This window comes from Gossypium arboreum, chromosome 4 (assembly GCF_025698485.1).
Source record: "Gossypium arboreum isolate Shixiya-1 chromosome 4, ASM2569848v2, whole genome shotgun sequence".
Taxonomy (NCBI): domain Eukaryota; kingdom Viridiplantae; phylum Streptophyta; class Magnoliopsida; order Malvales; family Malvaceae; genus Gossypium; species Gossypium arboreum.
Genome location: NC_069073.1, coordinates 3,113,934 through 3,140,479, shown reverse-complemented (window position 1 = coordinate 3,140,479; position 26,546 = coordinate 3,113,934). Strand labels below are relative to the sequence as shown.

The 26,546-nt window shown below is 33.9% G+C and overlaps 3 protein-coding genes across 7 annotated transcripts; 2 read left to right on the top strand and 1 right to left on the bottom strand.

Moving 5' to 3' along the window:
• Nucleotides 1-1,771: 1,771 nt before the first annotated feature.
• LOC108458866 (transcription elongation factor SPT6-like) lies at nucleotides 1,772-11,221 on the top strand. The gene is made up of 17 exons (XM_017758264.2): nucleotides 1,772-1,949; nucleotides 2,032-2,082; nucleotides 2,840-2,954; nucleotides 3,049-3,136; nucleotides 3,321-3,402; nucleotides 3,585-3,702; nucleotides 3,833-4,073; nucleotides 4,143-4,358; nucleotides 4,435-4,560; nucleotides 4,718-5,101; nucleotides 5,333-5,443; nucleotides 5,529-6,305; nucleotides 6,896-7,034; nucleotides 7,136-8,265; nucleotides 8,360-8,569; nucleotides 9,070-9,499; nucleotides 10,125-11,221. Exons 1-17 carry the CDS (start codon nucleotides 1,898-1,900, stop codon nucleotides 11,219-11,221), a joined length of 5,367 nt encoding a protein of 1,788 aa, XP_017613753.2. The 5' UTR covers nucleotides 1,772-1,897.
• A 1,363-nt stretch (nucleotides 11,222-12,584) lies between these two features.
• On the top strand, nucleotides 12,585-20,545 carry LOC108458479 (telomerase reverse transcriptase). The gene is made up of 13 exons (XM_053027058.1): nucleotides 12,585-13,116; nucleotides 13,197-13,274; nucleotides 13,535-13,600; nucleotides 13,719-14,010; nucleotides 15,314-15,552; nucleotides 16,112-16,238; nucleotides 16,348-16,492; nucleotides 16,977-17,112; nucleotides 17,347-18,540; nucleotides 18,804-19,366; nucleotides 19,666-19,938; nucleotides 20,028-20,233; nucleotides 20,336-20,545. The coding sequence occupies exons 1-13, from the start codon at nucleotides 12,814-12,816 to the stop codon at nucleotides 20,449-20,451; spliced, it is 3,738 nt and encodes a 1,245-aa protein (XP_052883018.1). The 5' UTR covers nucleotides 12,585-12,813; the 3' UTR covers nucleotides 20,452-20,545.
• A 1,190-nt stretch (nucleotides 20,546-21,735) lies between these two features.
• Nucleotides 21,736-26,546, bottom strand: LOC108457924 (transcription factor MYB33-like). 5 transcript variants are annotated; one of them, XM_017757136.2, is made up of 5 exons: nucleotides 26,033-26,546; nucleotides 25,807-25,909; nucleotides 24,611-25,022; nucleotides 22,668-23,667; nucleotides 21,736-22,265 (listed from the first exon to the last, which is right to left on the bottom strand). In XM_017757136.2, the coding sequence occupies exons 3-5, from the start codon at nucleotides 24,968-24,970 to the stop codon at nucleotides 21,958-21,960; spliced, it is 1,668 nt and encodes a 555-aa protein (XP_017612625.1). In that variant the 5' UTR covers nucleotides 24,971-25,022; nucleotides 25,807-25,909; nucleotides 26,033-26,546; the 3' UTR covers nucleotides 21,736-21,957. The 5 variants fall into 5 exon arrangements, with proteins under 5 accessions (XP_017612625.1, XP_017612628.1, XP_017612627.1 ...); XM_017757139.2 differs by having other exon boundaries at nucleotides 22,776-23,667; nucleotides 26,033-26,545; XM_017757138.2 differs by lacking the exons at nucleotides 25,807-25,909; nucleotides 26,033-26,546 and adding an exon at nucleotides 25,121-25,379.

Here is a 26,546-nt window from a genome sequence, read left to right as displayed (position 1 = left end):
ATTGGAAAGGTAGTAGTTTAATAATAGCTTCGTCATCTTTAAAATGGGATCGAGTTTCAGTTTGTATAATGTAATTTTTAACTTATGAAGAAAAAATTGTTTAACCAATTCGAATCGATTTTCAATTTCTTGAATTTTTTAACCATAATTAAAATTACTTTATTATGGTTAAAATATAGTTAAATTTTGTTATTAGTCCCTATACTTTATGAAAATAATTAATTTAGTCATTATACTTTAATTTGATAATTTTAGTCTAATACTTTTAAAATTTGAAATTTCAATTCTCACAAAATGATAGTTGTTAAATCTAGTAAGTTATGTTATTTTCAAAATCTAATGCAACAAACATATTATCATATGTGTAACGTTATGTCAAAATATATATATTAAATTTTTTTAAATGTAAAAATAAAATTATTTTATATTTTTCAAAAAAATATATTTTATGGTTTTCATATTTTTTTATAAAATTAATGTTAAAAATCATTTTTATCATTTTGTATAAAAATTAATCATGAAAAATAATATAAAATAAGCAAATTGTATTTTTAGATTTTTTATTTTTTAATTTTCAACGATATCATTATTGCCACGTGTTAAATGTTTATTAGATCACATAGAAAAATTAGGATAAACTATACAAATAATTACTCAACTATCAAAATTTTTATTTTAGACATCCAAAATAAAAAGTTTGCAATTTAAGCATCTATGTTATATAGTTTAGTCATTTTGGTCACTATTGTTAGAATCACAAACAACAAGCTAACGTGACAATTAAAAAATCGGTATAATAACAAATTTAGCCCTAAACTTTTATATATTATGTCAAATTAGTCATAAATTTTAAAATTAACCCTCAAGTTTTACAAATAATCTCAATTCTAAAAATTCAAAGAAATATATAAAATTATATAAATATTTTTAAAATATATAAAAATAAAAATATTGATCACAAGAAATAATAATATATATAATTTAAAAATACTAAAATAAGTAATTTCAAAATATATATGATAATAAGTTTTAATATTATTAATATTAAATAAAATAAAAATTTTCCCACCCCATCTTTACCCTTTTGCAAACGGATCTCCCCGTCACCGTCTCCCACCCCAAAACGAAGAGAGGAAAGACTAACTCAGGGCCCATTCACCAGTAACTACAGAATCAAAGATTGCTCATTCACCAGTACTCACTTAGGGCCCATTTAGATGGGCTTGCAGTGCTTTTAGTTTTTTCTTATATTACAATATTTAATCTGTTATTATTATTTTTACACTAATTTTAGATAAATATATTGCTTATTTAAAAAATTTATTTTTTAAAATATTTATTTTAAATTTATTATTATATTTTAAATTTTTTATGTATTTTAGATTTATATATATGCTAATTCTTTAAAGTTAAGATCAACTTAAGATTATTTATAAATTTTGAGGATCAATTTTAAAATTATAACCAAATTAATATAATATGTAAAAGTTAAAAGTTATATTTATTATTATATTGATTATTTATTATTATATTAATTTTAACTGTTACATCAATTTACAGGAGTGACTAAAACAAATAAACTATGAAAATACCTAAAATAAAAATTATAATCCAAAAATTAACACCGATTAAACATATCTAATCAAATTTGAAAAAGAAAATTAAGCTAAAGATACGTGCCAAGCTAAAAGCAACCATGAAAATTGGCATGTGAATGGCATTTTCGTAAATATAAAAGAAGAATAACCTTTTGTATACCCCTTCCGTACGTAACAGTTCCTTTTGTAGTATTTGATTTTTTGTTCTTCTGACGAAAAATTTTCCACATGATTTCTCATCTTTGAAACCAAAACAAACCAAGTTTGAAGCTTTTCTTTTTCAACATTTAAGCTTGAAAATGAAGAGAAAAGGGTTAACATCAACGTATGAAGACAACCCAGGGGAAGAAGGTTTATATTATAAGTAATGCATGGGGTTCTATGTGCTTTTTTTGTTTTGCAAAGTTTCTAACTTGTTTTTGGTTACTGGTAGGGGAAGAAAACATGGAAGCACTTGATGATGACGATGAAGAAGAAAACAGGGGTAATGAGAAAAAAGACTCCTCTTTTTCCTTCATTTTGAACGTGAATGATAATAAAGCTTCCTCATTTCTTACATTTTCAACGTAAATGCAGCTCAGTTTTATGGTTACTACATGTTAGCTTTTTCTTTTCTTATCTGTTTACATTTTTCGCCTCTTTGCTTCTCTCTTTCTCTCTTGATGAAGCATAACTTCTCTTTGATGAAAAAAGTTCATTCAAAATGTTTTTGGTTTTTTAAGGACTCGAGTCTTCTTAATTATCTTTTTGCTGTTTTAGATCTCCATAACTTTTTTTTTTTCATCTTCATTTTCCTCTTTAGCTTCTTTCTTTTCCCTCTGGTGCTTTAAAAACGAGGGAAGGGTTATTAATGGTGATAAAAGTAAGTTCTATGCTAAGTAAGTTTAGATATCTTGCATTTTAAGGATGAGAGCCCTCAGTATTCAGTTTGTATTAAGTTATATGCAATGTAATAAAATTTCATTCACTTGGGATTTATATTTTTATTCATATTCGTTCTTTTTTATGTTATGCAGTTAGTTTATGCTTTATTTTCTTGCTATTTCTGTTGTTTAGACTAAAATAATGGTAAAAGATCTTTATTGTTTATATGGTCGTATTGCTTCCTTTTTTTAACGTTCCTCTCTTAAAATCTTCCAAAGTGGCATTTGGGTTACATTTTCATTGTCCCGAATCTTATTTTTCTTGAAGTTCTTCGTTCATGTATAATGTTGTCTAAATCTGTTTATGGGGATAAGCAGAGAATTTGGACCAATTTGAATGTGATGGGTTTATAGTGGATGATGAAGAGGAGGAAGAAGACGAAAATGATCAAGTTTTAAAAAGCAAGAAGACGAAAAAGAAAAAGAGGAAAATGTAAACTTTATATCCGAATGTGTTATGTTGATTGATTTTAATCTTATGACTATTTTTGCCATTTATGAAGTGCTACTGGTTTTTAATTCTCTAGGAGATCAGTGAAGGATCCTGTTCTGTATGATGATGATAGTGAATTGGTTCAAGAAAACAGAATTTCAGGCATTTGTCAATTTCCAAAAGTAAACATCGAACTTGATCCATACACTCAATTTTATTCGTTGCTATCATTTGTATTACTAATCATTGTAAGATAGTTCTAGCATTCTTAAGAAAAATTCCTATGTTTGACATTTGATATGAGCTTCCGAGGTTACAATATCCATGATTTTCCCTGATGGCTTTGTTGGATGAAAATTTACTCAGGAAACTGAAATGTGTAAGCGGCTTAAAAAGGCTGGAAAATTTACTAAGGTGGTTGAGCAATCTGGTTCTTCTTCTGATGAGGGTAATTTCCTACTCTTATTTGAGTAATCTTTCTCTTGTTCTATTGAATGATGTTGGAAACAATTTTACTTGCTGCTTGCCTCTGATTGTCACTAATAGCTCAGATGTTTTAACTTGCCTATGCATTGCCTACCAAGAAAGAAAGATGGAATAACGCGATATTAATGCAGTTAGATATTGTAGGCCTGCTATTTGATGATATATTCGGTGAAGAGGAAGCTTCATTCTGTGGTCAAACCTATGAGATGAGTGATTTTATTGTGGGTGAGGAAAAATCTTATGGAGAGGGATTATCTCTAAGGTACATATTACTCATCATAAAATCACTTTTTTATGAAGCTTTTGACAACCATTAAGTACCTTGAATATTGGTTGAGTGTTAAACATTTTACCTTATATTGTCTGTTTGTTAATGCTAACTATCTTTGTAGGTGGTTGAAGATGAACAAAAAGAAGATGGAGCAAGTTGTAACCATTTGTTCATCTGCCTTAGACGACAAGGTTCCTATTACTGATGATGCCAATCAGACCCTAAACCATCAGAAGCAAGTTCAAGCTTCAAAAATGAACCTGGATAATTCTAGTGAGTTTGAGCCCTTTTTATTAGCCAACAAGTATACAACTGAGAGGGATGATCTTATCAGGCAGACTGACATCCCAGAGAGGATGCAGGTATATTTTGTTGCATTCAATCCCTCAAGGTACCAGACTTGTATTAATTTCTCTATTTCTTTTCCTTAGATGATTGAAGAAATCGCGGGGCCTCTTCCACTTGATAAAAGGAGCATAGAAGAGGAGACTATTTGGATACATAATCAACTTGTAATGAATTCATATATATTGTTCTGCAAGAAAAGAACTGAAGAAAGATCTGTAGAGGTATCTGTTCTACTGAACAAAATTAAGAAGGAAGATATTATGAGGTTCCTGGAATTGCATCATGTGGAGAAGTTTGATGTAAGTATACTAAAACTTTTGTTCAAAGTTTGAAATTAAAATGCAAACTGACATGCATGTTTTCTCTCTATGCTAGGTTCCATTTATTGCCATGTATCGGAAGGAGCAATGTCTGAGTCTGCTGGATGATTTTGAGCAAAATGAGGTTGAGAATGAAGATAATGATGATGTTGGACAAGCAGGGCAAGTGAAGTGGCATAAGGTAAGTTTTTTATTAAATTTTTGCTTATGTGCCAAGAGTCGAGAGTGGCTCAGATGCCTTAATCAATGGCAGAGCCATAATAATGGTATCTATACTGTGATGGTATACTGAAAGTGTGACTTCCAAGAACAAGTTCTATTTACTGGATTATTTTCAGGTACTTTGGATTATAAAAGAATTAGACAAAATGTGGTTGCTCCTTCAGAAGCATAAGAGTGTGCTTCAAATGCACCAAAGGAAAATTTATGATGAGGAATGTCTGAAGATTGATAACAGTGAAAAGTATACTTTGAATAAGCAGTTATTCGAATCAATATCAAAGTCTCTCAATGAAGCTGAAACGAAGGAAGAGATTGATGACGTGGATGCAAAGTTCTGCTTGCATTTTCTGTCAGCTGAAGAGAAAATGGATGGAAAATTTAAGAGGCCGATAAGGAAATCCCTTTATAGTAACTGCATGATGGCTGGCTTATGGAAACTAGCCAGCCAGTTTCGGTATGCCTCTGAGCAGCTCAGTTTGCAGATTGCTTTAGAGAAAATGGTAAGTACACTGTTTTACATTTGTTTGGTGCTTGTGTATTTATATTCAAGCAAGTATAAATGTAAATGCATAAAATTATTCTCAAGTCCAAGTAACATAGCTGCAAATGCTTAAGAAAAAATCTTCATGCACTCCTGTAGACTTGTTTTCAGATACCTGTGAAAATATGTATTTGTGTATGTAAATATTCCTAGAGAAGGGGTCTAATTTTTTTGTGCCACATGACTGCAGGACATGGAGTTTCGAGATTATCCTGATGAACCACCTGAGGAGATAGCATTAAATTTTACGTGTGCTATGTTTGAAACTCCAGAACTAGTGCTTAAAGGTGCTAGGCACATGGTATGCTTCAATACGTGTCTAACATTGCCCTTTTTTGGGGGTTGTCTTAATTCTTGCTGTTTCCTTAACTATCTGTTTTTTGAAGGCTGCATTGGAGTTGAGCTGTGAGCCATGTATCAAGAAACACATCCGCAGCATATTTAGAGAAAAAGTTGTAGTTTCAACAAACCCAACTCCTGAAGGAAATGTGACTATAGATTGCTTTCATCAGCTTTCAAGCATTAAGTGGCTACGCGACAAACCACTTTCTGAATTCAATGATGCTCAATGGCTTCTTATTCAAAAGGCTGAAGAAGAGAAGCTCCTTCAAGTTTCTATAAAAATGCCGGAAACTACACTGAATAAATTGATCATTGGCTTTAGTGATGTCTACTTAATCGAAGGAGCTGGAAGATCTGCTCAGCTTTGGAAAGAACAGTACAAGTTAATTCTACATGATGCTATCTTCAACTTCATGCTTCCTGCTATGGAGAAGGAAGCTCGGAACTTTTTGACTGCCAGAGCAAAACACTGGTTGCTTATGGAATGTGGGAAGGAACTATGGAAGATGGTTTCTGTTGGTCCTTATTCATGCAATGTAATTCTTGGGTCAGTGGAAAGTGTTGCACCGAAAGTAATGGCTTGCTGCTGGGGGCCTGGGAAGCCTGCAACAACATTTGTGATGTTAGACTCATCAGGAGTATTGTTGGATACATTGGAAGCCAGGTCCTTCTCCTTGAGGTCACAAACCGTTGATGACCAGCAGCGCAAGAAAAATGATCGGCAACGTGTCCTTAAGATCATGAAAAGTCACCAACCACATGTCATTGTTATTGGTGCAGCAAATGCATCTTGTGTTCGACTGAGAGATGATGTGAAAGAGGTATGTATATACATCCACTGCAGTTTATCATGTTTCAGATTTAGATCCTAGTCTTCTATTTCAACAAATTAAATTCCTGTACTTTACCAACTTTGTTGCATCATTTCTTTTTTGTGAAAAAACAATACACTAGTATCTTTTAATGAAAGCACAAATTACATTTAAAAGTTGTCTGAAGTCTCTGGACTTATAGAACTGCTTTGTGCATTTCTATTACGTCGCAAGCCATTGTGATTAATGATGAACTACTTTGTTTTAATTTATCTGCAAAGTTTTTCATGATTGTTGAGAAGGGAGTTGCAGAAACTTTGGAAGTTAATTGTTAGAGATGTTGTTTTGAATCCACAATACAAAGGAAACATATTAAGTTGCACTTCTTTTCTTCAGATAAGCATAAATTTTGACCTATATCTCAAGTTTATTTGAAGATTTGTATGGTATGCTGTTATGAATGAACTTGAGGATCAAATCTTAGGTGTCCGGAGACAAATATTTCATAAACACAGGACAAGCATTTGTTGCATAGTCATTGAAATGTGAACGGTTTAGCATTCGTTGAATTCATGGGTAATTTCTTTGTCCTCAATCAGATCATTTCTAAATTGGAGGAAAATCTTAGAGACCTTGGTCAAGCTACAGGTGGGATTAGTGTTGTTTTTGGTGATGAATCCTTGCCTCAGCTTTATGAACATTCTGAGATTTCGTCAGATCAGCTTCCAGAACAGCCAGGTGTTTACATTTGGTTCTTCATGTTTTTAATAATGTTATTGCCGATTCATATATTTTTCTTAATTAATCCTTTCTCTTGTCTGGGGCGTAACTTCTTTTAGGCATTGTTAAGCGAGCTGTTGCTCTTGGCCGTTACCTCCAAAATCCATTGGCTATGGTTGCCACGCTTTGCGGAGCTAATAAAGAGATAGTATCTTGGAAGCTTAGCTCTTTAGATAACTTTTTAACACCTGATGAGAAGTATGAGATGATTGAACAGGTGATGGTCGATGTGACAAATCAGGTAGGTGTTGATATAAATTTTGCGGTGAGACATGATTGGTATTTTCCTTTGCTTCAGTTTGTTTCCGGACTTGGACCACGGAAAGCTTCCATCTTACAAAGGGAAACTGTTCAATATCGAGCAGTTAATAGTAGAAAGGAGTTGGCTAGTTTTGGACTTAAGACAGAAAAGGTTTTCCATAATGCAGCTGGTTTCTTATGTGTCCGTAGCAGTCGGCTGCCATGTACTAGCTTTGATGGTACAAGAATTCACCCCGAGTCATATGAGCTTGCAGAGAGATTGGCTGAGGCTGTATGTAATAATATTACAGAGACACCTCTAGAGTATGTAAAAAATGAACCACAAGTGTTGAGTACATTTGGTATTAGTGATTTTTCAGATAATTATGAAAAAGAGACCGGTGAAAATAGAAGAGAGACCTTTTATCTTATTAAGATGGAATTGCTCCATGGATTTCTAGACCCTCGTAAACCTTATAAAGCACCATCCCCCGAAGAAGAATTCAATATGATATGTGGAAAAAATGGGACTGCTGTTGCTGAAGGAAGATTTGTTCAAGCTATTGTACGCCATGTTCGACCACAACAAGCTTTTTGTGTGCTTGATTCAGGCTTGACTGGGATAATAATGAAGGATGACTTTTTGGATGAGGATGATGATTGTTCTTTGCAAAACAAGTTGCATGAGGGGGACCATGTATCGTGTAAGATTAAGCAGATTGACAAGAGTAAATGCCAGGCTCTTCTGACTTGCAAAGAAAGTGAAATGAAGAGGATCAAATATGAAAATTTTGGTGAAGTTGATCCTTACTATCATGAAGGTGGGATCATTCCGTTAAACCAGCAGCACAAAAGCTGTATTGAGGAGAAGCTCGGAAAAGAGCATTTCATGCCACGAACAATTAGTCATCCTTGCTTTAGAAACGTGGCAATGGATGAAGCAATGGAGGTATGTTCTATAAAGCCATGCCTATTCTTGTTAATTTTAATTTTGAACAATTGAAGTGGCTGACAAAGTATATACTTTGTTTTTTGATGAACAGTTTCTATCAGATAAGGATGCCGGTGAAAGTATATTTCGTCCAAGTTCAAGAGGCCCATCTTATTTGACTCTAACTTTAAAAGTCTTTACTGAACTTTATGTTAATAAAGACATTGCTGAAAGTGGGAAAGATCACAAGGATATCAAAAGCATGCTCCATCTTGGGAAAACATTAAAGATAGGGGATAAAACTTTTGTTGATTTAGATGAGGTTGGTAATTTGTTTATTGCTGATATGACACGATTCATATGGTTTTTATTTTTTAAAAAATCAATGTCAATCATCTCTCTTTTATTTTGGTTAGTGGTATCGTTATTTGCTTTCTTCATCTTACAAAAATCTAAATTGCTAGTGAAGTAGGGAAAGCTCCAATTAAATGAGTCTCATTCATAGGTCTTATGGAACCGAACCTAGTCATTGTTTCAGGAATGTCAGTTGATGACCTTCCTTTTTTCAAGAGATCAGAGTATTCTGAAATTCTTAATTCAAGTAATCCTATAACATAGTACAAGGCATACATGCTGTTCATTACCAAGTCAAATCTGAATAAACTTTTGGAGTTTCACATATTAGTATCCATGTATTACTTTGGGGTTACCTTCTTTCCCTTGAATCTATGTAAAGCATACCTGCACTTGGGTTGTGCTATTTTGACAATAACATCTAGTGTCATAGTGTTCATGTATTAAGAGCCTTGGTGTCAAAAACAGGTTATGGATCGTTATGTTGCTCCACTGGTGAAGCACTTGAAAGAAATGCTAGGTTTCCGAAAATTCAAGAGGGGTTCAAAAGCAGAGGTTGATGGAATCTTGACAGCTGAGAAAGCAGAATACCCTTTGAGGATAGTTTATTATTTCGGAGTTTCTTATGAGCATCCAGGAACTTTCATCCTGTCATACATAAGAAGTAAAAACCTACACCATGAATATATTGGATTGCTTCCAAATGGATTCAGATTCAGGAAACAAACATTTGAGAAGATTGAACATCTCGTGGGATATTTTCAGACGAACATCAACGCATTGCAGCACAAGTCACTGGCCCTTGAAAGTCTTCCAATCAAGAATTCTCCAGGAGCATATACTGGTGATGGTAGGCAAGGCCAGTTCAATTATAGCAAGGTCAGAGATTTTTCAGGAGGTAAAGTGAATAAACTTTATCAAATACTTAGCTTCTAAAATTTCTTACATGATGAACTGATATCTAATAGGAAATACCATCCTGCAAGTGATAAGCTGCATCTAAAAGTTGTTACACTTTGTTACCTGATTCAGTTGTGACAGATGCGGCTATGTTTAATTTTTGAATATTTTCTATAAAAAATTTGGAGGGTCCTATGACAGTCATATTTCTATACGGATGCTTGGGTTCAGACAATGGTACTTGGAGAAAAATGAAGTCTCAAAGCAACATAGTTTATACTCATTTTGATGAGATTAGTCTTCCTAGAATCAGTTCGTCAAATGCTAGATATAACCGAATGTAGGATGCAAATAAAAACCTAGGATTTGCACATGTCGTATGAATGATCTTTTACAATGATGAAAAACAGTCTCTGGCATTCCCCTTCCGCCCCATTTCCAAATTGGGGAGAAACCACATGTACCATTTGATTTAAATGTTTTTAGAGTATGAAATTAAGAAATTCTAATTTTGAAGGACATTCCCTATGGAGTAATATTCAACTGTGTGCATTTGGTACTTTATGAAGTTTTGGCTGAACATAGTGATTTATTCATTTTTATGTTTGTGCCTTGATTGACAGGAAGGAACCATAGAAACAGTGATGGAGATGAAGATGTTGGGAAAAAGCATCCAAGTGGAATTCCTAGGCCACGCAATGCCCCTAGTCGCGTCTCTTCCGATATTGCTACAAAATGCAGTAGTTATATTGATATTGCCCTCAATAATGAAAATCTGCCTGGTGGATGGTCCAGCGGCGGAAACTGGGATAAAAATGATGGCATCAAGAACAGTGAATGGAGCAAGAATAGTGAGAGAAAATGGGGTCAAAGTGGTAATAATGCTCCTCAGGATGATTCTGGCAGTGACACCAAAAATGGTGATAGCGGTGGCAATGATGAAGGTTGGCATGTTAGTGGAAACAACGGTGGTCGATTTAGGGGTCGTGGTGGGAGACGTGGGCGTGGTCCTGGAGATGGTGGGCGTCATAGCAGTAGTTGGGGTGGCAAAAGAGATGTTCGAAGTAGTGGTGACAGCTTTGATAGCAATGGAGCTTGGCATGCTGGTGGAAATAATGCAGGTGATCGTGGTAGAGGACGTGGACGTGGGTGTAGTAGAAGTCAAAGTTGGGGTGGCAAGGAAGAGAGTGGTAGTGGTGGTAATGATGGAGCTTGGAATTCCAGTAGAAACGATGCAGGTGGTCGTGGTAGAGGACGTGGACGTGGGTGTAGTAGAAGTCACAGTTGGGGTGGCAAGGAAGAGAGTGGTAGTGGTAGTAATGATGGAGCTTGGAATTCCAGTGGAAACTATGCAGGTGGATATGGCCACAATGGAGGACGTAGTTATGGTGGTAGGAACGGCAATTGGGACGGTGTCAGGAGAGGTCGGAGTGGAAGCGCAAGACGTGGGCGTGGTAATGAGAGGGAAAGTGAATTCCGCCCCAAGTCCTTCAACTGGGGTAGCAGCAATGAGATTAGGAAGTGGAACCACGATGCAAAAATGAACTTCCCTGGTGATACTAAAGGAAGTTGGGGCCATGACAATGTCACTAATGATGGAGATAGGTCTTGTGGTAACGTATGGAATAGTAATGCCAGTAGAGGCGGAAATAGCTGTTGGGGTCGCCATGTTCCTGGAAATCAAGGCCGTTGGAGTTCTGGTGGTGGCAACGGCTGGTAAAAAATGTTATCTTAAACCCAGGCTTAAAAAAAACATTAGAATATATTAAAGTTAAAATGTTAAATCAGTTTCTTGGTTAGTTGGTAGATGGATGCTTACTTCTATCAAACTACAAAAAAAAATCTGGATGAACTCATCATATTAATAAAAATTGGTTGTTATCTTAATCTTTGTTACTTATACATCAAGCTCTACAATAACTCAAATGGTTGGGTATGTTCCATATTGGCTTAATAAGTAGTTTAGCCCTTCAACTTGGCCAATGTTCTTAAGTTGGTCCTTGGGTTTTTTTATCAAATTTATCATTGAGGTTGGATATGTTACACAAATTCATCCTTACAATTAACATTTGTTTTTGCATCATTGGATGATGTTGCTAAATTAGGATGTCATATGTGGGACTCTTTATTTATTTTAAAAATTTTAAAAACCTTTAAATTTAAAAATATTAAAAACTAAATATATTTAAAAAATATTATAAAATGCATAAATGAAAATATATAATTTAAAAAACAACTTGGTCATCTTTTAATAAATAAAATAAATTATAAAAACTATAAAATATAAATTTATTTAAAACAAAATATAAAATTAAAAAAATAAAACTTAGGAAAAATGTGTCGAACTCATTACATAGTGGCACTCCTTCAATTAAAATATTATTTATTTATTTTTGTAAGTGGTATCATTTAACAAATTGACGATTTGTTTATTATTATTATTTTCAATATATTTTTGTAAATAAATTTTTTCAACTCAAATTTGTAAATAAAATTTTCCAGTATTAATTAAATAAAAATACTTAAAAGTAAATAAAATTAATCTAAATAAGTTTAAATAAAAAGTTAATTTAAAACGAAACTTAAATGAAAGTATTAACATAAAAGCGTTATTCCTCGTTGAGGTAGAAAAATACTATAAAAGTGTTTTTCTACCGTAGGCTTTTTAGTCAAAAGTATGACGGAACATTGTATTTTTAGCTAAATGCAAAATTGAGATTCACCTGCTTTTTGTGTTTGGAAATGAAAATTATTAATTTTTTTATTTATATTAACTATTTAAAAGCATATATAAAAATTAGATTAATTAATATTATATATATTATTATATTAAATTATTTAAATATTATTTAAATATTATTAAATATTAAATATTATTATATTTAATTTTAAAAATATTTATATATTATAAATTTTATAAATAATTTGTATTAATTACTTAAAAATTATATTAAATTATTTAAATATAATTAATTTAACTAATTTTTAATTTCTATATATAAAATTATTTTATAGCACCTTTTAACCAATTTTTAAAAGTAATTTTTTGTTAAAGCAGTTTTGAATCAAAGAGCCAAGGCAGCCTGAGGAGTCCATCAACTGTGTCAGTAATTATTACACTGTAAAAAATGCCAAAAAGCCTCAGAGTCCTTGACTTGCTTCACCCTATACCTATGCCTATGCCGACCTAAAGCCTAAAGGCAGAGCGCGGGAAAACATACCATGTCTGCTTTTGTTTATACAAACAATACAAACTCAAATTAAAACACACCTAAAACTGCCTTTTCTCTCTCCTCTCTCTCAACAACGAAAATGGCGAGGAAGAGAAAACGAAGCTGGAAAGCCCCAATGGTTTTATGGCAAATCTTCAAAAACGATGCCAGAAACTTAGCCAAAACCATAGCTTTTATAATCCCTCGGCCTTCGCCTCCCTTTACTTGCGGCCGTTGCGAAGGTCGTTCTTGTCTTCGATGCTGTGAAGATCCCATGTCTTTTCTTATTCGACCCGACGACCCTTTGGATTACGTCAATCTTCTCAATGATTGTTTTGTTGTTGTTAATGAAGATGCCCCTTTTATTGACTTTTATCCCGATAAACGTTGGACTCAGGAAAAGGTTTGGTTTCTGCTTTTAAAAATGTCTCATTTTTGCTTCAACGAAGATCCTTTTTTACAGGTTCTTTTTTTGGGTTTCAGCTTGTCGTAAGGGTTGTTGAGATGATGTCATCTCTAAGACTCACGGCTTCTAATGTAATATGTTCTGGTTTTAACAAGGCAAGTTTTTTGCTATTATATTTTGATGATTATTTTGTACGAACGGTTTTCTTTTTCATATACAGTATTTGATCTTTGCAGGGTTGTGACTATATTTACAAACTAAGTGCTTGTGAACCGTATATGATTAGACTAGAGCAAGTACTTTTAGAACCTGTATTAGTAAATTTGTCTGTCATGAAAGTTATATTATTCATTGGAGCATTTCCTTTTCTCCTCCATGATTGTTTGTGGAAAACTTTTTGTATTTGACGAAACAGCATACTAATTCAAGCCACATTGTCGAGCTTTTGACTTCTTCAGCTTGGGGTATTCTCCATGAAAGGGTATGTCGAAGTTTCGCAAATGTTTCCGTTTGTTAACCGTCAAGCATGTCAAATAGCTGTGTTCTTGGTATATTAAATCCTTTCTTTTTTCTTCTTGACAATTGTTGAGTATTTGCAGGTTGGGGATAAGTGCATGTTTCATCTACTGTGGCATACAACAATATTTGTGCCCATTTCTGACAAGAAACACCTCCAAGTTGCAGGTTCTCCTGTCAATTATTTCCGCAAGAAGTCGAAGGAAGTGAAAAATCCTCAATCTGGTATGCAATACTATGTAGCTTCAACTTCTCATTGGTACGAGGATATGGCCCTTCAAAGACCATTCAAATACGGGGAAAAAACTTGCAAAACAAATCAACATACTTTTTTCGGACACTTATCTATGTCCAACACTCACATTAAAGTCCTGAGTATCATAGATGATTGGTTGAAATAATGTATGCTTGTGCATATAAATAAAAATAATATAATACTTTTGTTATTTGAATTCCTTTGCAAAGCTTAATTCAGTTTCCTTTCATAAAACAAATATTAGGAAAGTGGTCTTATCTCTACCCATAATATGGATGCATTTATGTCCCAACCAGAAGCACTGTAAGAATCAAAATCATGTAAACGTTACATGATGGATGAAGAAAAAAGGTTCCAATACAGTAAGCTACAATGTGAATGCAGCTGCTAAGCTGCATAAATATTAATGCCTGTTAAGTTCTGGTTCTATTGTGTCCTTTCAAATTGTGCAGCATCACAAAGTCCTGAAACACAAATACACTGCTAGATGGATGTACTTCGATTTCTATATATTGTATCACAATGTGAACATTTGCCTGCTTAACTGAATAAATATTGTTACTCGATGGAAAGATAAAGTAATTATGATAATTTATTACCGCTATTGTTATTTTTGTCGAATTTACTTTTTAAGTCTGATTTTAATACTTTGAAGTTGCATTACAATGATAACAATTTCCTTCCTTAATGTGCTTCTTTCGGATTTTTTTGCTATTAATAAAATAAAATTGTGATAAAAAGTTCGTTGGTCATGCAAGGTATTCTGTTATATGCTGAAAGACTACTATCGTGCACACTCTGCTTATGGTGTCCAGTTTGTGGGAGATGTTTGGCCCTAAGAATGTGCATGGACATTTTAAAGTGAGCTAATTATTGTAGGGTGCATTGTGTACCACATTCTTCAAGTTTTTGTATGCTTGTAGCTGTAAGTTGATTCTATGACTTGTATCCTTGCCTTGATTTATCCTGGTTCCTCCTTTTTTAAAATCAAAATATATAGGCTTTTGAAGAAATATAAACGTCTTGTTATTTGCACCCAAAAGAATGGACTTTAGTTGGGACATCAATGGAACATGATATACTGGTCAAGAGTCATTGATCGTCAGAACTTGGTTCTGTTCAACCATTAGATACTGGAGTCATTCTTTGATATCAGTATGAGTCAGACCCGATAGAATTTGATCTATCCTTTGTTCTTTTCCTCTCAGTTGCTCTCTTTAATGGTACTGTCACGTTAATGTTTCACTATCACTGCATGCTATTTTTTAACACTCCCTTTATTTTAAAGCTTTGCAAATTAATTTAAAGATGAAATATTTTATTGGTTTTGCCTTGTTGCCTATTGGTTTTGTTCTCACTTGCAAAATTTTGATTGGACTTGGTGACCACAGTTCCTTACGTCAGATGTTTTCTCATGAGCAGGAAGGAAAAGGAAACGAACTTATGGTAGCAAATCTCTTTCCAAAGGAGAATTTCAAGGAAGTTCAATTCAGACTGCAGAGAAGCAAAAACCATTTTCAAGACCATTTAAATGGAAACGTGACAAGAGGCACCGACTACACAGCATTCCAGAATCCAAAGAGGAGTCAATCTCCAGAATCTTTTGCTTTTATGAAGATTGCTTATCTGGGAGTCTTGTGTGCCTCTCCAACCCCAATCAGGTTGGTTATTTGTTTTAACCCCATAACTATGTTTAACTGTATAGTTGTTTGATTAATGCTAATGCAGTTTATTTGTAGAATCATGGATGCCATAGTGTGTATACTATGTAAGAAAGAATCTTTACTGCTAGTATATTTTGTTTAGAAAGAGATTGTAGTATTTGGATTGAGCAAAGTTTAGATCCTACCGGAATTCTTAACAATCTTTTGTAGAGGAAAATGTAGTAGGTTGTAGATCAAGGATTTCGATGGTTTTTCTTCTGTGACTTGCTTAGAAGTGATATCTGTAACCTCCAATATTAAAACTGATGGCTTAAATTTGTGAAAATCACACGTTGCATCTATACTAATTATAAATTCAAAATTGACTTTGATGTCACAAGTCAAGTGGCACTACTTCGAGAATTATGAAGACATCTTATTAAATCATAATAAACATATAAAACAAAATATATTGTAAGACATCTTATTAAATCAAAATAAATAGATAAAACAGAATATATTGCCTCGACTGACATTTGCATATGGCCTTCACAGTTTCTTTTATTTTCTTATGCAGGCAGCAGTTCCATGTTCCTGTTACTTGATGCTAAAAGCTCCCCGCAAAGTCTCGAATTCAATTGAGATTAGCAGGCAATCAATGTTCTATAACATGGAATGTTCTTCATCTGTTCTTCCAGAAGGACGTATCCTTGATAGATTTTGAGAGATCAAGAGTCTTACTTTTTCCTTCAATTTTCTTTAAGGTAGTTTTTATCCGGCAATTTTCTTTAAGGTAACCTTAATATTCCAAAGATATACTAAATACCTTGGTACCAAACTTTTCAAGCTCAAAGTGTCTCATGGAGAATATTTTTGGCTTCACTGGTGCAAATGTAAGCAGTCAATCGGTTTCATGCTCCCACAATGTTGAATGTCGTCTCAAAGGATCTTCTTGCCTGTAAGTTACATATTACAAATTTTATTACTCTAGGGTTTCAATTTTATATTATTTTATGTTATTGTTTAGGAGTGATTTGCAATAAGCATTGTCTTTTCTGGAATTGCTAAAGTAGGTTGTTGTTGGCTTTATAATACCATGTCTTATTATTACGTGCTGCGGAGTAAGTATTCATTACTGTACATAACCTATATGCTAGTAGGTTTACAACTGAATAGATCAACAATGCTAGAAATTTTTCTGATGATATACAGATCTGTCTTTTGACTATGCATATGAACACTGCAGGAATGGGTAAGGTAAAAATTGTATGTGAAAGCTAAATCACTATTAATTATTTGCATTCAAATCAGTGTGGCCCTTGTTAATTATTTCGAAGTTAAACCTTGCAAAATATATGAAAGTATGTTAAAAATTGTATTTAGACCATCAATCATGTGGTAAAGAGATTCTATAGTATGGTTTTTGTATATTTGGTTCCCAGGTATCACAAATTTATCAAGTTGCTGAAGATGCTCATACGCAGAGCTAGGCGTTGCAATCACTTAAAATTGTTGGAGAAGTATTGTCCCTTACCATCTTTGGATCAAAAGGCTGGAAAGTCTAGAACAATAGTTGAGGTTAGTATGGCCTGTGAAATTCATGTAAAGTATTTGAAGTTGCAAGAGCAATCATTTGATTTGTTTAACTGTATGTTCTGTCTGATGCTATTTTCAAGCCTTGCTTGGTGCTATTGCATGCATCTGATGTTGAAGTTGTATGTAAATTTCAGTTTGTCTTTTTTTTTTTTTTTTTTCGATTTAAATTAGAGAGCTTGCGAGACAAGTAAAAGTTGACTATGATTTCTATTCCAGAGAAGCATAATGGACAAAAGAGGGATCAAGCGATCCTGTGGTGGTGTTGCCAAAGAAAACCATAATACTCCAGAAACGGATAATGCAGAGCTCGAGTCAACCAGGCCTTATTGCTTAAAGAGTCAGGTACTTGAATTTTTGTGGGCTGTTTGTAGAAGTTTGGTTCCTCCAGAATTGCTAGGAGCTCCTTCTAATTGGAGATTGCTAAAGAGAAATATTTTCAGATTTATTCGGTTGAGAAGATTTGAGAAGTTCTCAGTAATGCAATGCATGCATCAGTTGAAATCCTTAGATTTCCCCTTTTTATCGGATAACGGTCGGGTGCCGAAGAATGGTTCAGAGTTGAAATTTGGTGAAGCAATTTGTAGCGAACATGATATTAAGCGTGAACTACTTGTCAACTGGATTTTATGGTTTTTTTCATCTCTAGTGGTGCCATTGGTGCAAGCCAACTTCTATGTCACAGAAGGTGAGTGTGGGAAACTTGATGTTTTTTATTATCGCAAACCTGTTTGGCAGGAGTTCATAGATGATGCTGTTAGTTGCTTGAAAGGTCGAAATTATCTTGAAATGGATGAGGCTGCTGTTAGAGCTATAATAAGAAAAAGACCTTTTGGTTTCTCGAGGCTGAGGCTTTGTCCAAAACAAAATGGAGTTAGATTGTTGGCAAATCTCAATGCATCCTCAAAAATGCTGCAGGAAAAATCCTCAAAATTTCGATGTTCTTGGATGCGCAAAAGTTCAAAAGCTCGATCAAGAATATTCAAGTCCAAGTGTGTTAAGTCGCCAAACTCTGTACTTCGTGGCGTACATGCAATTCTAAAAGGTTTACTGCTGAAAGAACCTGAGAAGTTAGGGTCAACGGTGTTTGATTATAAAGATGTCTATACGAAGTTACATCCTTTTATAATCACTCTAAAGAATGCATCAACTATGCCTGGTGTATTTATTGTAGCTGCTGATGTTTCCAAGGCATTTGATTCAGTTGATCAAGATAAACTGCTTAGGATGATGGAAGATGTCATAGTGGAAAAAAAATATATCTTACAACAAAATCGTGAAATTGTGTGGTTAAAAAACCGTTTGTTGGTTCGTCAGAGTCTCATGTTGGTGGATGAGACTGTCAACCTGGGTTTTACAAACTTAGTATCTTCTGTCTCATGCCGCTCATTGTCTGGTGTTGTCGTTAATCAGGTATGTTTTCTGGTTTCCTCAATGGGGCTTTTATATTTTATTCCTTTTGAATCTTTCCTCTTTGTTCTATTGAATATTTTGGTGCTAGAAACTCTCACACCAACTTCCAACATCTATGGGAGAACATATTCCATGTTCCTACTTGAGAAGGGACTGATACAATTATTTTAAGGAAAGTTTATAATGCAATTTGTATGTCTATATAATTCTTATCCTGACCCTTTTTTTTGGTGCTTGGACTTGCTTTGTGGAAATGCGTTCAGGGGATATTCACAGCGCTTTTAAAGGAACATCTATTCTCTAACCTGTATCAGCTTTTGAAATGCAATGTGCTTCAATTGGATAAGAAGTTTTATTTGCAAAAGTTGGGGATACCTCAAGGAAGTATCTTGTCCACTCTGCTTTGCTCATTATATTATGGGCATATGGAGAAGCATGTGATCTTTCCATATCTTGAAAAACCTCTTGAACATTCTGCTGAAACTTTGTCCTCAAGCCCTTTTGATTCCATGGATGCTCGGAATTCTAGTGAGGATCCAGTGATCTTTCCCCCTACTTATTTGCTTCTAAGATTTGTTGATGATTTTCTTTTCATATCAACTTCGAAAGAGCAGGCTAGTAGCATTTTGTCCATGTTCCGTCAAGGATTTCCGGATTACAACTGCTACATGAATCAGGAAAAATTCTGTCTAAACTTTGACATTGAACATCAATCTGGGATTTTATCAAATAGGGCTTTTACAGGTGATGATAGTACCTTGTTTGTTCCGTGGAGTGGGTTGCTTATAAACTCCAGCACTTTAGAAATTCTGGGTGATTATACAAGGTCAGTTTGCTTCATCTTGATGATTGTTTTGCTGCTGTAGTAAGTAATACTTTGTTAGATTCATTGCTCTAGATGTGCATTCTAAAAATCATCATTGAACATTGCAAATGTTTATTTATGCTACTCTTGACTCTTCAATTCCTTTGAAGGATTCATGACTCGTGCATATTTGGACATTGATATGTAGTTCCGATCTTCAAAATATATAGCATATCTGTGTTGGAACCATATCCATATCCCAACAGAAGTGTGCAAATAATGTTTCCCGAATGATATGTTAAATCTTTGTTTATTAACAGGTATTTAGGTAAGCATTTAAGTTGCACTCTCACTGTCCGACAGACAGGACAACCGGGCAATCATCTAAAGCATAAGCTGTTCAGCTTCATGAGACCAAAATGCCATTCCATATTCTTTGATTCAAGTATCAATTCCGCATCTGTTGTCAGATTGAACATCTATCAAGCTTTTCTGTTGAGTGCAATGAAGTTCCATTGTTATGTCTCTGAATTATCAGACTTTTTCCGACCTCGCAGGCAATATTGTCTGAAAATCATCCTAAAGTCCTTCAGGTACTGGATTAAGTTCCTCATCATTCACATTTTTGGTTTCCTCATGAAAAAAACTCTAGCTTTGCCAATTATGCTTTTGCCATATCTAGGCACATGCACAGGCTGATAGAGAAACAAATGGCTTTGGGTGGATTGAATTCCGGATTGTGTTGGGATCATAAGCATAAAGTGGTGAGGAATGAAGTTGAATGGCTGGGATTAACTGCGTTCATCGAGGTGTTAAAGAGAAAGCAGTCAAGGCACAAAGCATTGCTGTCGATGTTGAGATCCAAGTTCTTTTGTCACAGAATCACAGGTAAGGAATCATGTGAATTAAGATATGCAGTTGAAAGATCGCATTCTTCTTGTTTGTGGAAAATCAAGTATTAGATTTTCTCTTTTTGCTCTGTTTTTCAAGTTATCTCCAAGTGCTGGAAGCCTTTTGATCATCTTGAAAAGAATAGAATGTTCAAATTCAAGTGTTTGTCCAAATCTGTTCATTCTAGGCTATACTTCTGGAATGATTTTATTTGATGTTATTTTTTGTTAAATTCTGCAACTCAGTTTGTTTTGCATGAATTTAGTCCCCTTATTATTTTGTCATAATCAATCCCTTCACGTTTTGAAATTTTCTATTTAGTCCTTAAGCTAATGGATTCCTGTCATCTTGGATTTTCTATTTTACAATTCGCTTTATGTTGGTGAGGTAACGGGTACACATGGAATTGAATATATTTTGATAAATTAAAAACAAAATTAAAATTAAAATTAAAATTAAAATTAAAATACTAATAATTATATTAAACAGATTTTAAGATTGCTCTGTAAACTTTATTTAAAATTAAAAATTCTTTTGTTTTTGTATCGTCTTATCATATTTTTGCTTAAAACGGATTGACATTTTAAGATGGACAACCCTTTGAAATCCTACTAAAATAATTAACCTGTTTTCTCAGCTTTTTTATCTTTATGTTTAATTTATTAAAATGTAAACACATGGAAATTTTTTAATTTCATATGTAATAACCATCTTCCATGCATAAATACGGTGGAAATTATAAGAAGAAAATCGAGCAATTCAGAAAGTGGATTCATTTTGCTATCTTAGACTAATTTTATATGCCTACGGAAGAAGTCAATTGTCACTTCTTCAGATCGCACAACGAGTGTACTGTTTTGTTTACGAATATGTATTATTGTGTATCAATTTAAGTGTTTATTTTTAGTAAATATATATCATAATTTATAATTACTTAACAAATTAAATCAAAATAGAGACATTCCCAAAACCATTAAAATATATCGAAATTCTAATTGAAAGGAAATTTTTGATATCAATTTAAACTAATGTTAAAATGAGAATTTGTTTTGAGATAAATCATAAAATTTTACATATCAAGTAAAAATAAATGTGAAAAATTTAAATTATAGTAGATTATTATTAATCTAATTCAATGTTTTTTTTCTTGAAAATATCTACTTCAATTTAATTACGAAAACATAAAAATAAAAATAAAGGTTAAAACAAAAAAATTCGAATATCGGACAAGTTTAAGAAATAATTTTATATTTAATCGTAGAAGCATTAGACATTAATAATAAAAAAGCCAATCCAAGGATTGTACGAGTTTTTGAGATCTGGCTGTAAAATAACAGCGTTTCCTACAAAAGAGTTAAGACCAACAACTTGTCATTTTTTTATCAAGTGTTTATGTTTGACACTTGTTCTTGGTCTATCAAATATATAGACATATCTATATTAGACACTCACACCTGAATAGCATCAAATATCAAAATCAAAGAACGAGTGTTCCGCAGTTATTCTAATATTATAACAGCCTAGAACGCATTTATTTTACCTTTTAGTTCTATATCTGCATACATGCGTCCAACAGTTAAGAAAAACAAACCAAACACTCGTCTCATAGTCTCACCTGAAATGACCTTCAGTATATCAGGTTCTATTCGCATCAAACACAAATCATGGAATGAATGATACAAAAAGGTTCAGAGAAGTTCATAAAATTGAGGTCCCAGATCTCAAGGAAGTTCAGTCATCTGACACACAGCAGGCATGTTATTCCATGCACACCAGCTGGGTTCCCACGCTTGACTTGAAACTGATGTTCCGGCTAACATGCTCCTGTACTCACTACTCAGATCATCACCGAGAAGGGTTGCTATGGCATCAATCATGATTGTCTGGTCCTTATCATAACCAGAACCCTGCTCGAGCCAATTTGAAGCAAACAAAGTATCAGGGCATCTACCGTCTGACCAAATAGGAGCCTCTTTTTCCACCTCTGGGGCCAAAACATGATCCGATGATTCTGATTTTGTATGAGGCTCTGAAAAACAATCCAAACTCAAATAAATAACCCTAGCAAAACAATTGAAAAAGTTGAACGTGTCTCATTCTCATTTCCAGTAGACTTGGAATATTAGTTCAAGGACTCCCATCATAAAATACCTGGAATTAGTAAAAGGAATTTCATGATATAAAAATGGTGAAAGACAAATAAAAAACAGAACATGTATATAGTGTTATTACGCAGGACTACAAAAGAGTCAATAACAAGGGTATGAAATAGGGAGCTGTTCTTTTCTAAATTCTATGTAAATTGCAAATAGTTTAAACATCACTAAAATCTAAGGGATATGACTAAGCATGTTGCTTGATAATTCATGCAAACATGAAAAGTATAAATCATATATCATCCTTAAAAAGTCCAGATTAAAGAGGTGCTCACCAGTAAAGGTTTCAGCAGGTGGTTGTTCATCCAATGAACTGCCACTTGCACTGATACTTTCACTGAAGAAAGAAGTTGCTGAATGACACATAGGAGAAAGAGTCTCACCATAATTTTCCCATTCTGTCTCGCAAGTGTTGAAATTGGACCTTTCTGCTATATCACAGGGAGTTGATGAATTTGAAGACTTGTCAGATGCATGGTTCTTTGCAGAGCTTAGAGTTTTTGCCTCATGGAGTAAAGCATCCAGCAGGCCACTATTACGGGGTGAAAGACTATCCAAGACCACTCCGCTGGTTGTTTGTGGTGACTGGATAAAAGCATCAATAGACTCAAGTAAAGATGAGGAGCAAGATAACGTGCCCCAGTTTTCTAATTCAGTTTCAGGATATTGGAGTGAAGGGAGCTCCAACTTCACAGCCTCCAAAGTGGGCTCTGAAGCAGAGAAATTGCCATGGGAAAGGGCATGGCTACCTTGGAATGCACTAAATGACTGGGATTTTTTAGTTAAAGGATCTGGTTCAAATGGAAAAGACTGCCCAAAGGGTTGAGCAGCCTTGTCGAACATATTGTCTTCAAACTGCTCAAACAAGGGGCAGTCATTTTTAACAGCAGCAGTGTAACCAGGGGAAAAGGCAGCTGATTCTCGAAGACGCTTCTGGCGATGAATTGCTGGTGGTATGAAACTACTATACTGGGAAGAACCTAGAACTTTCATCATCATGCAGCTAGCAGATATATCAGGAAGTTCAGGGACATAAGGCAGGACATTCTGATTGGCCTTTAAACTGTCAAATATGACATCAGGTATCTCATAGGTGTTGTTCTGCAAGATGTCATGAGTTCCTTTATCCCCTCCACTAATTGCACTGGTACGATGGCTCTCCTTCAGTGCTTGCACGCACACTTCAGGAGGATACAGAGGTAATCCAGCACGTTGACGTCTCTTAATCCGGGTATTCCAATAATTCTTTATCTCATTATCTGTGCGACCAGGCAACTGCAAAGAATAGCAGAACATAGAGAAGCTTATCTCCAAGACACAAATTACTGTAACTGAATGTATTATCATGATTTGCACAGACGTTTAGCATTGTCAAGGTTGGAATATCTGTCATAGAATTCTGGAAGGCATAAATCACTATAGCTCTGCAGCTAGCAGAAATCTTACAATACTGAGAAAGATATGCTACTAATGGGGTTTGTTATCCTTTAAGGCATGAACTAAATACTGTATTTTGGTTTTCTCACTACTTTCCATTTTGGCTTTGCAATGCACCCGGATATGGGCAATGGACGAGGAAGAAGGGTACAGATTGACGAGGACCTGGATTTTTATAACCTTGGGAGATGACTTCACCTGGGACAAGGATAACATTCTCTTATCATGAAGGCTCCTTATGACTCTTGACAAATTTTTACTCAAAAAACTACAAATTCCTTTCTCAATTTAGATTCCCGGAAACCCAGGATACCATCATTAGGGCACTTCAGCATTCCATGGTCAGCAAATAAGCAAATCTTAGAACTTCAGTTAGTTAACTGTATGAAAAATGATAGACACATGCTACAATGATATGGACATTGATACGAGGATATGGCTTTCTAAGGATCATCCAAATAGATGGAAAACCTTAAAAAAATTGAACATGCCCATGTCAGACATAGGATAGAATGAGACAGACAAATGTAACTATCAGGAATGTTATTAATATTTCATGTAACTTGTGCTAAACAGATAATAGAATGAAAGTATACAGTGATAGCAATAAAGATTTTTCTTTTCTTAAAAGACAATTCTACAGGCAGATTTTGATTCTTTTTTTAAATTTAGCTTCTTTTTATTAATGTATTTCTTAAATTTATTTTATGTTCAGTAAATTTCTCTTATTCAACCAATCATGAGAGTAACTAAATTCACAGTGAATGAACAGCACACTTACGTTTGCAGCCATCCGAGCCCATTTATTTCCCATCTTTGCATGGAGTTCAATAATCAGATGCTCTTCTTCTCGTGTAAATGCCCCTTTCTTCAAGTTTGGCCTCAAGTGATTTGCCCAACGTAAGCGGCAACTTTTTCCACAACGAAACAATCCAGAGTGCTTCTGAACAGCATTCCAGTTGCCTTCTCCATGCTTCTTCACATAGTCAATCAAAATTGCATCTTCAGCAGACGTCCATGGTCCTTTCTTCAGAAGAGCTCCCCCATCTGCATCTCCATAGTTTCCATCATCAATCAACGGCAATTCTTTCCGATTCTTTGAGAGCATTCCATCTTCCCTCTCATTTTTTGTGTGACTCATCCCTTTGTAATCACACACAAATTCTTAGAAACATGTGAGAACCGTCCAAGACCTGAAACCAGAGTAAAGATATAAGACGCGCAAAATTAAGATACATAGAACCAAAAAATAATTTTAAAAAAAAAAAAAAGCAACGCCTTTTCCTCTCACTTTTTCATACTTGCACTCGAACTCTCATAGATTCATTGATTTTGTTCCTATACATGCTCTTTATGCATCACGACAAGCTAAAAGTGGACCAACCACGGCACTCCTTTATCCAAATGTTAAATAATAATTGCATAAGCATATAGAAATATACTAGATCTATAAATCAAAACAAAAGTTATTGGGATAATACAAGCACAACTCTCTCCAGATGACGAAATTCGAAATGACAGAAAGTCATCCACATACAGGAGGACTAAAAACAGTTAATAGAAAACAAAATTATTCATAGAATTTAAATACTAAAATCCAGAAAACATAAATGTAAACTTCCAATTATATTCTTAAAACAGCAAAATCATTTCCAATTCTAGAAAGTTAAATTAAAACTTTCACTTAATTCAGAAGGCGGATAATAAATAATTTTTAAGAATTAAAACAAGAACCTATTTGCCAGAGATGATGACATAAATAAGTTGAAAATAAAAAAAGTAAATTCCAAACTGCATTTATTGCACTGTAGTTAACAGTTCTCTCCTAAATTACTCCAACATTACATGCTGCAATAACTGCAATAGGAACTACTCTGCACAAAATAATAATAAATAAAATATAAAGTTACATTAAATTAATGAATCCACGCATTTCATTAAAGAAAAAAAACTAAGAAACAAGTAGAACCCAGTTACCTGGCTCCGTCAGAAGGAACTTGCCAAAAATAGAACTTCTGAATCAGCTCAATTATGATTCTCGGTTGAAGTAAGAGGTGAGAGAAAAGTAAAAATGGAAAACCTGAAATCCAAAACCAACAAGAATAGCTATAATTAATATAAAATCCTTGATCTACAATCAATCAGTAAAAAAAAAAAACCCTAGATAAAACAAATGAAAATGTATAATTTTTTAATTTCTAACCGTAATGTTAGAGCTAGAAGAAAAACGACCGAGAATGGAAAGAGTACAAGATCGAGATCTAACAGAGTAGCGATGACTAAAAGGAAAGCTTTCCTTTACTTCAAAACAATTTTGACGTATTGTCCTGTGTTTGGAGAGAGAAAATAGAAATGGAAAAGAAAATACAAAAGAAAGGGGAAGAACTGTGAAACGAAACAAGTTTGGAAGCTAAAGTTTACTGTGTGCTTGGAATTTGGATATACAAGTACTTATTTTTCTAAACTTTCAAGAAAATACGAGGTATGTCGATGCCAATCGAATCGACTTTCAATTTATATTCTTTCAAATTTATATTTAGATGGTAATATTTACTTTTTCTTCTTTTTGCACATATTCTTTTTTTTTTTTGCTTTTTTACTTTGGTATTATAGAATTTATTTATATATTATTTATCAAAATATGTTTATTTAATTATCTCGACAGAGTTTAAAAAGTGATCACATCATTACATATGTCTGGAACTGTAAAGTGTAAT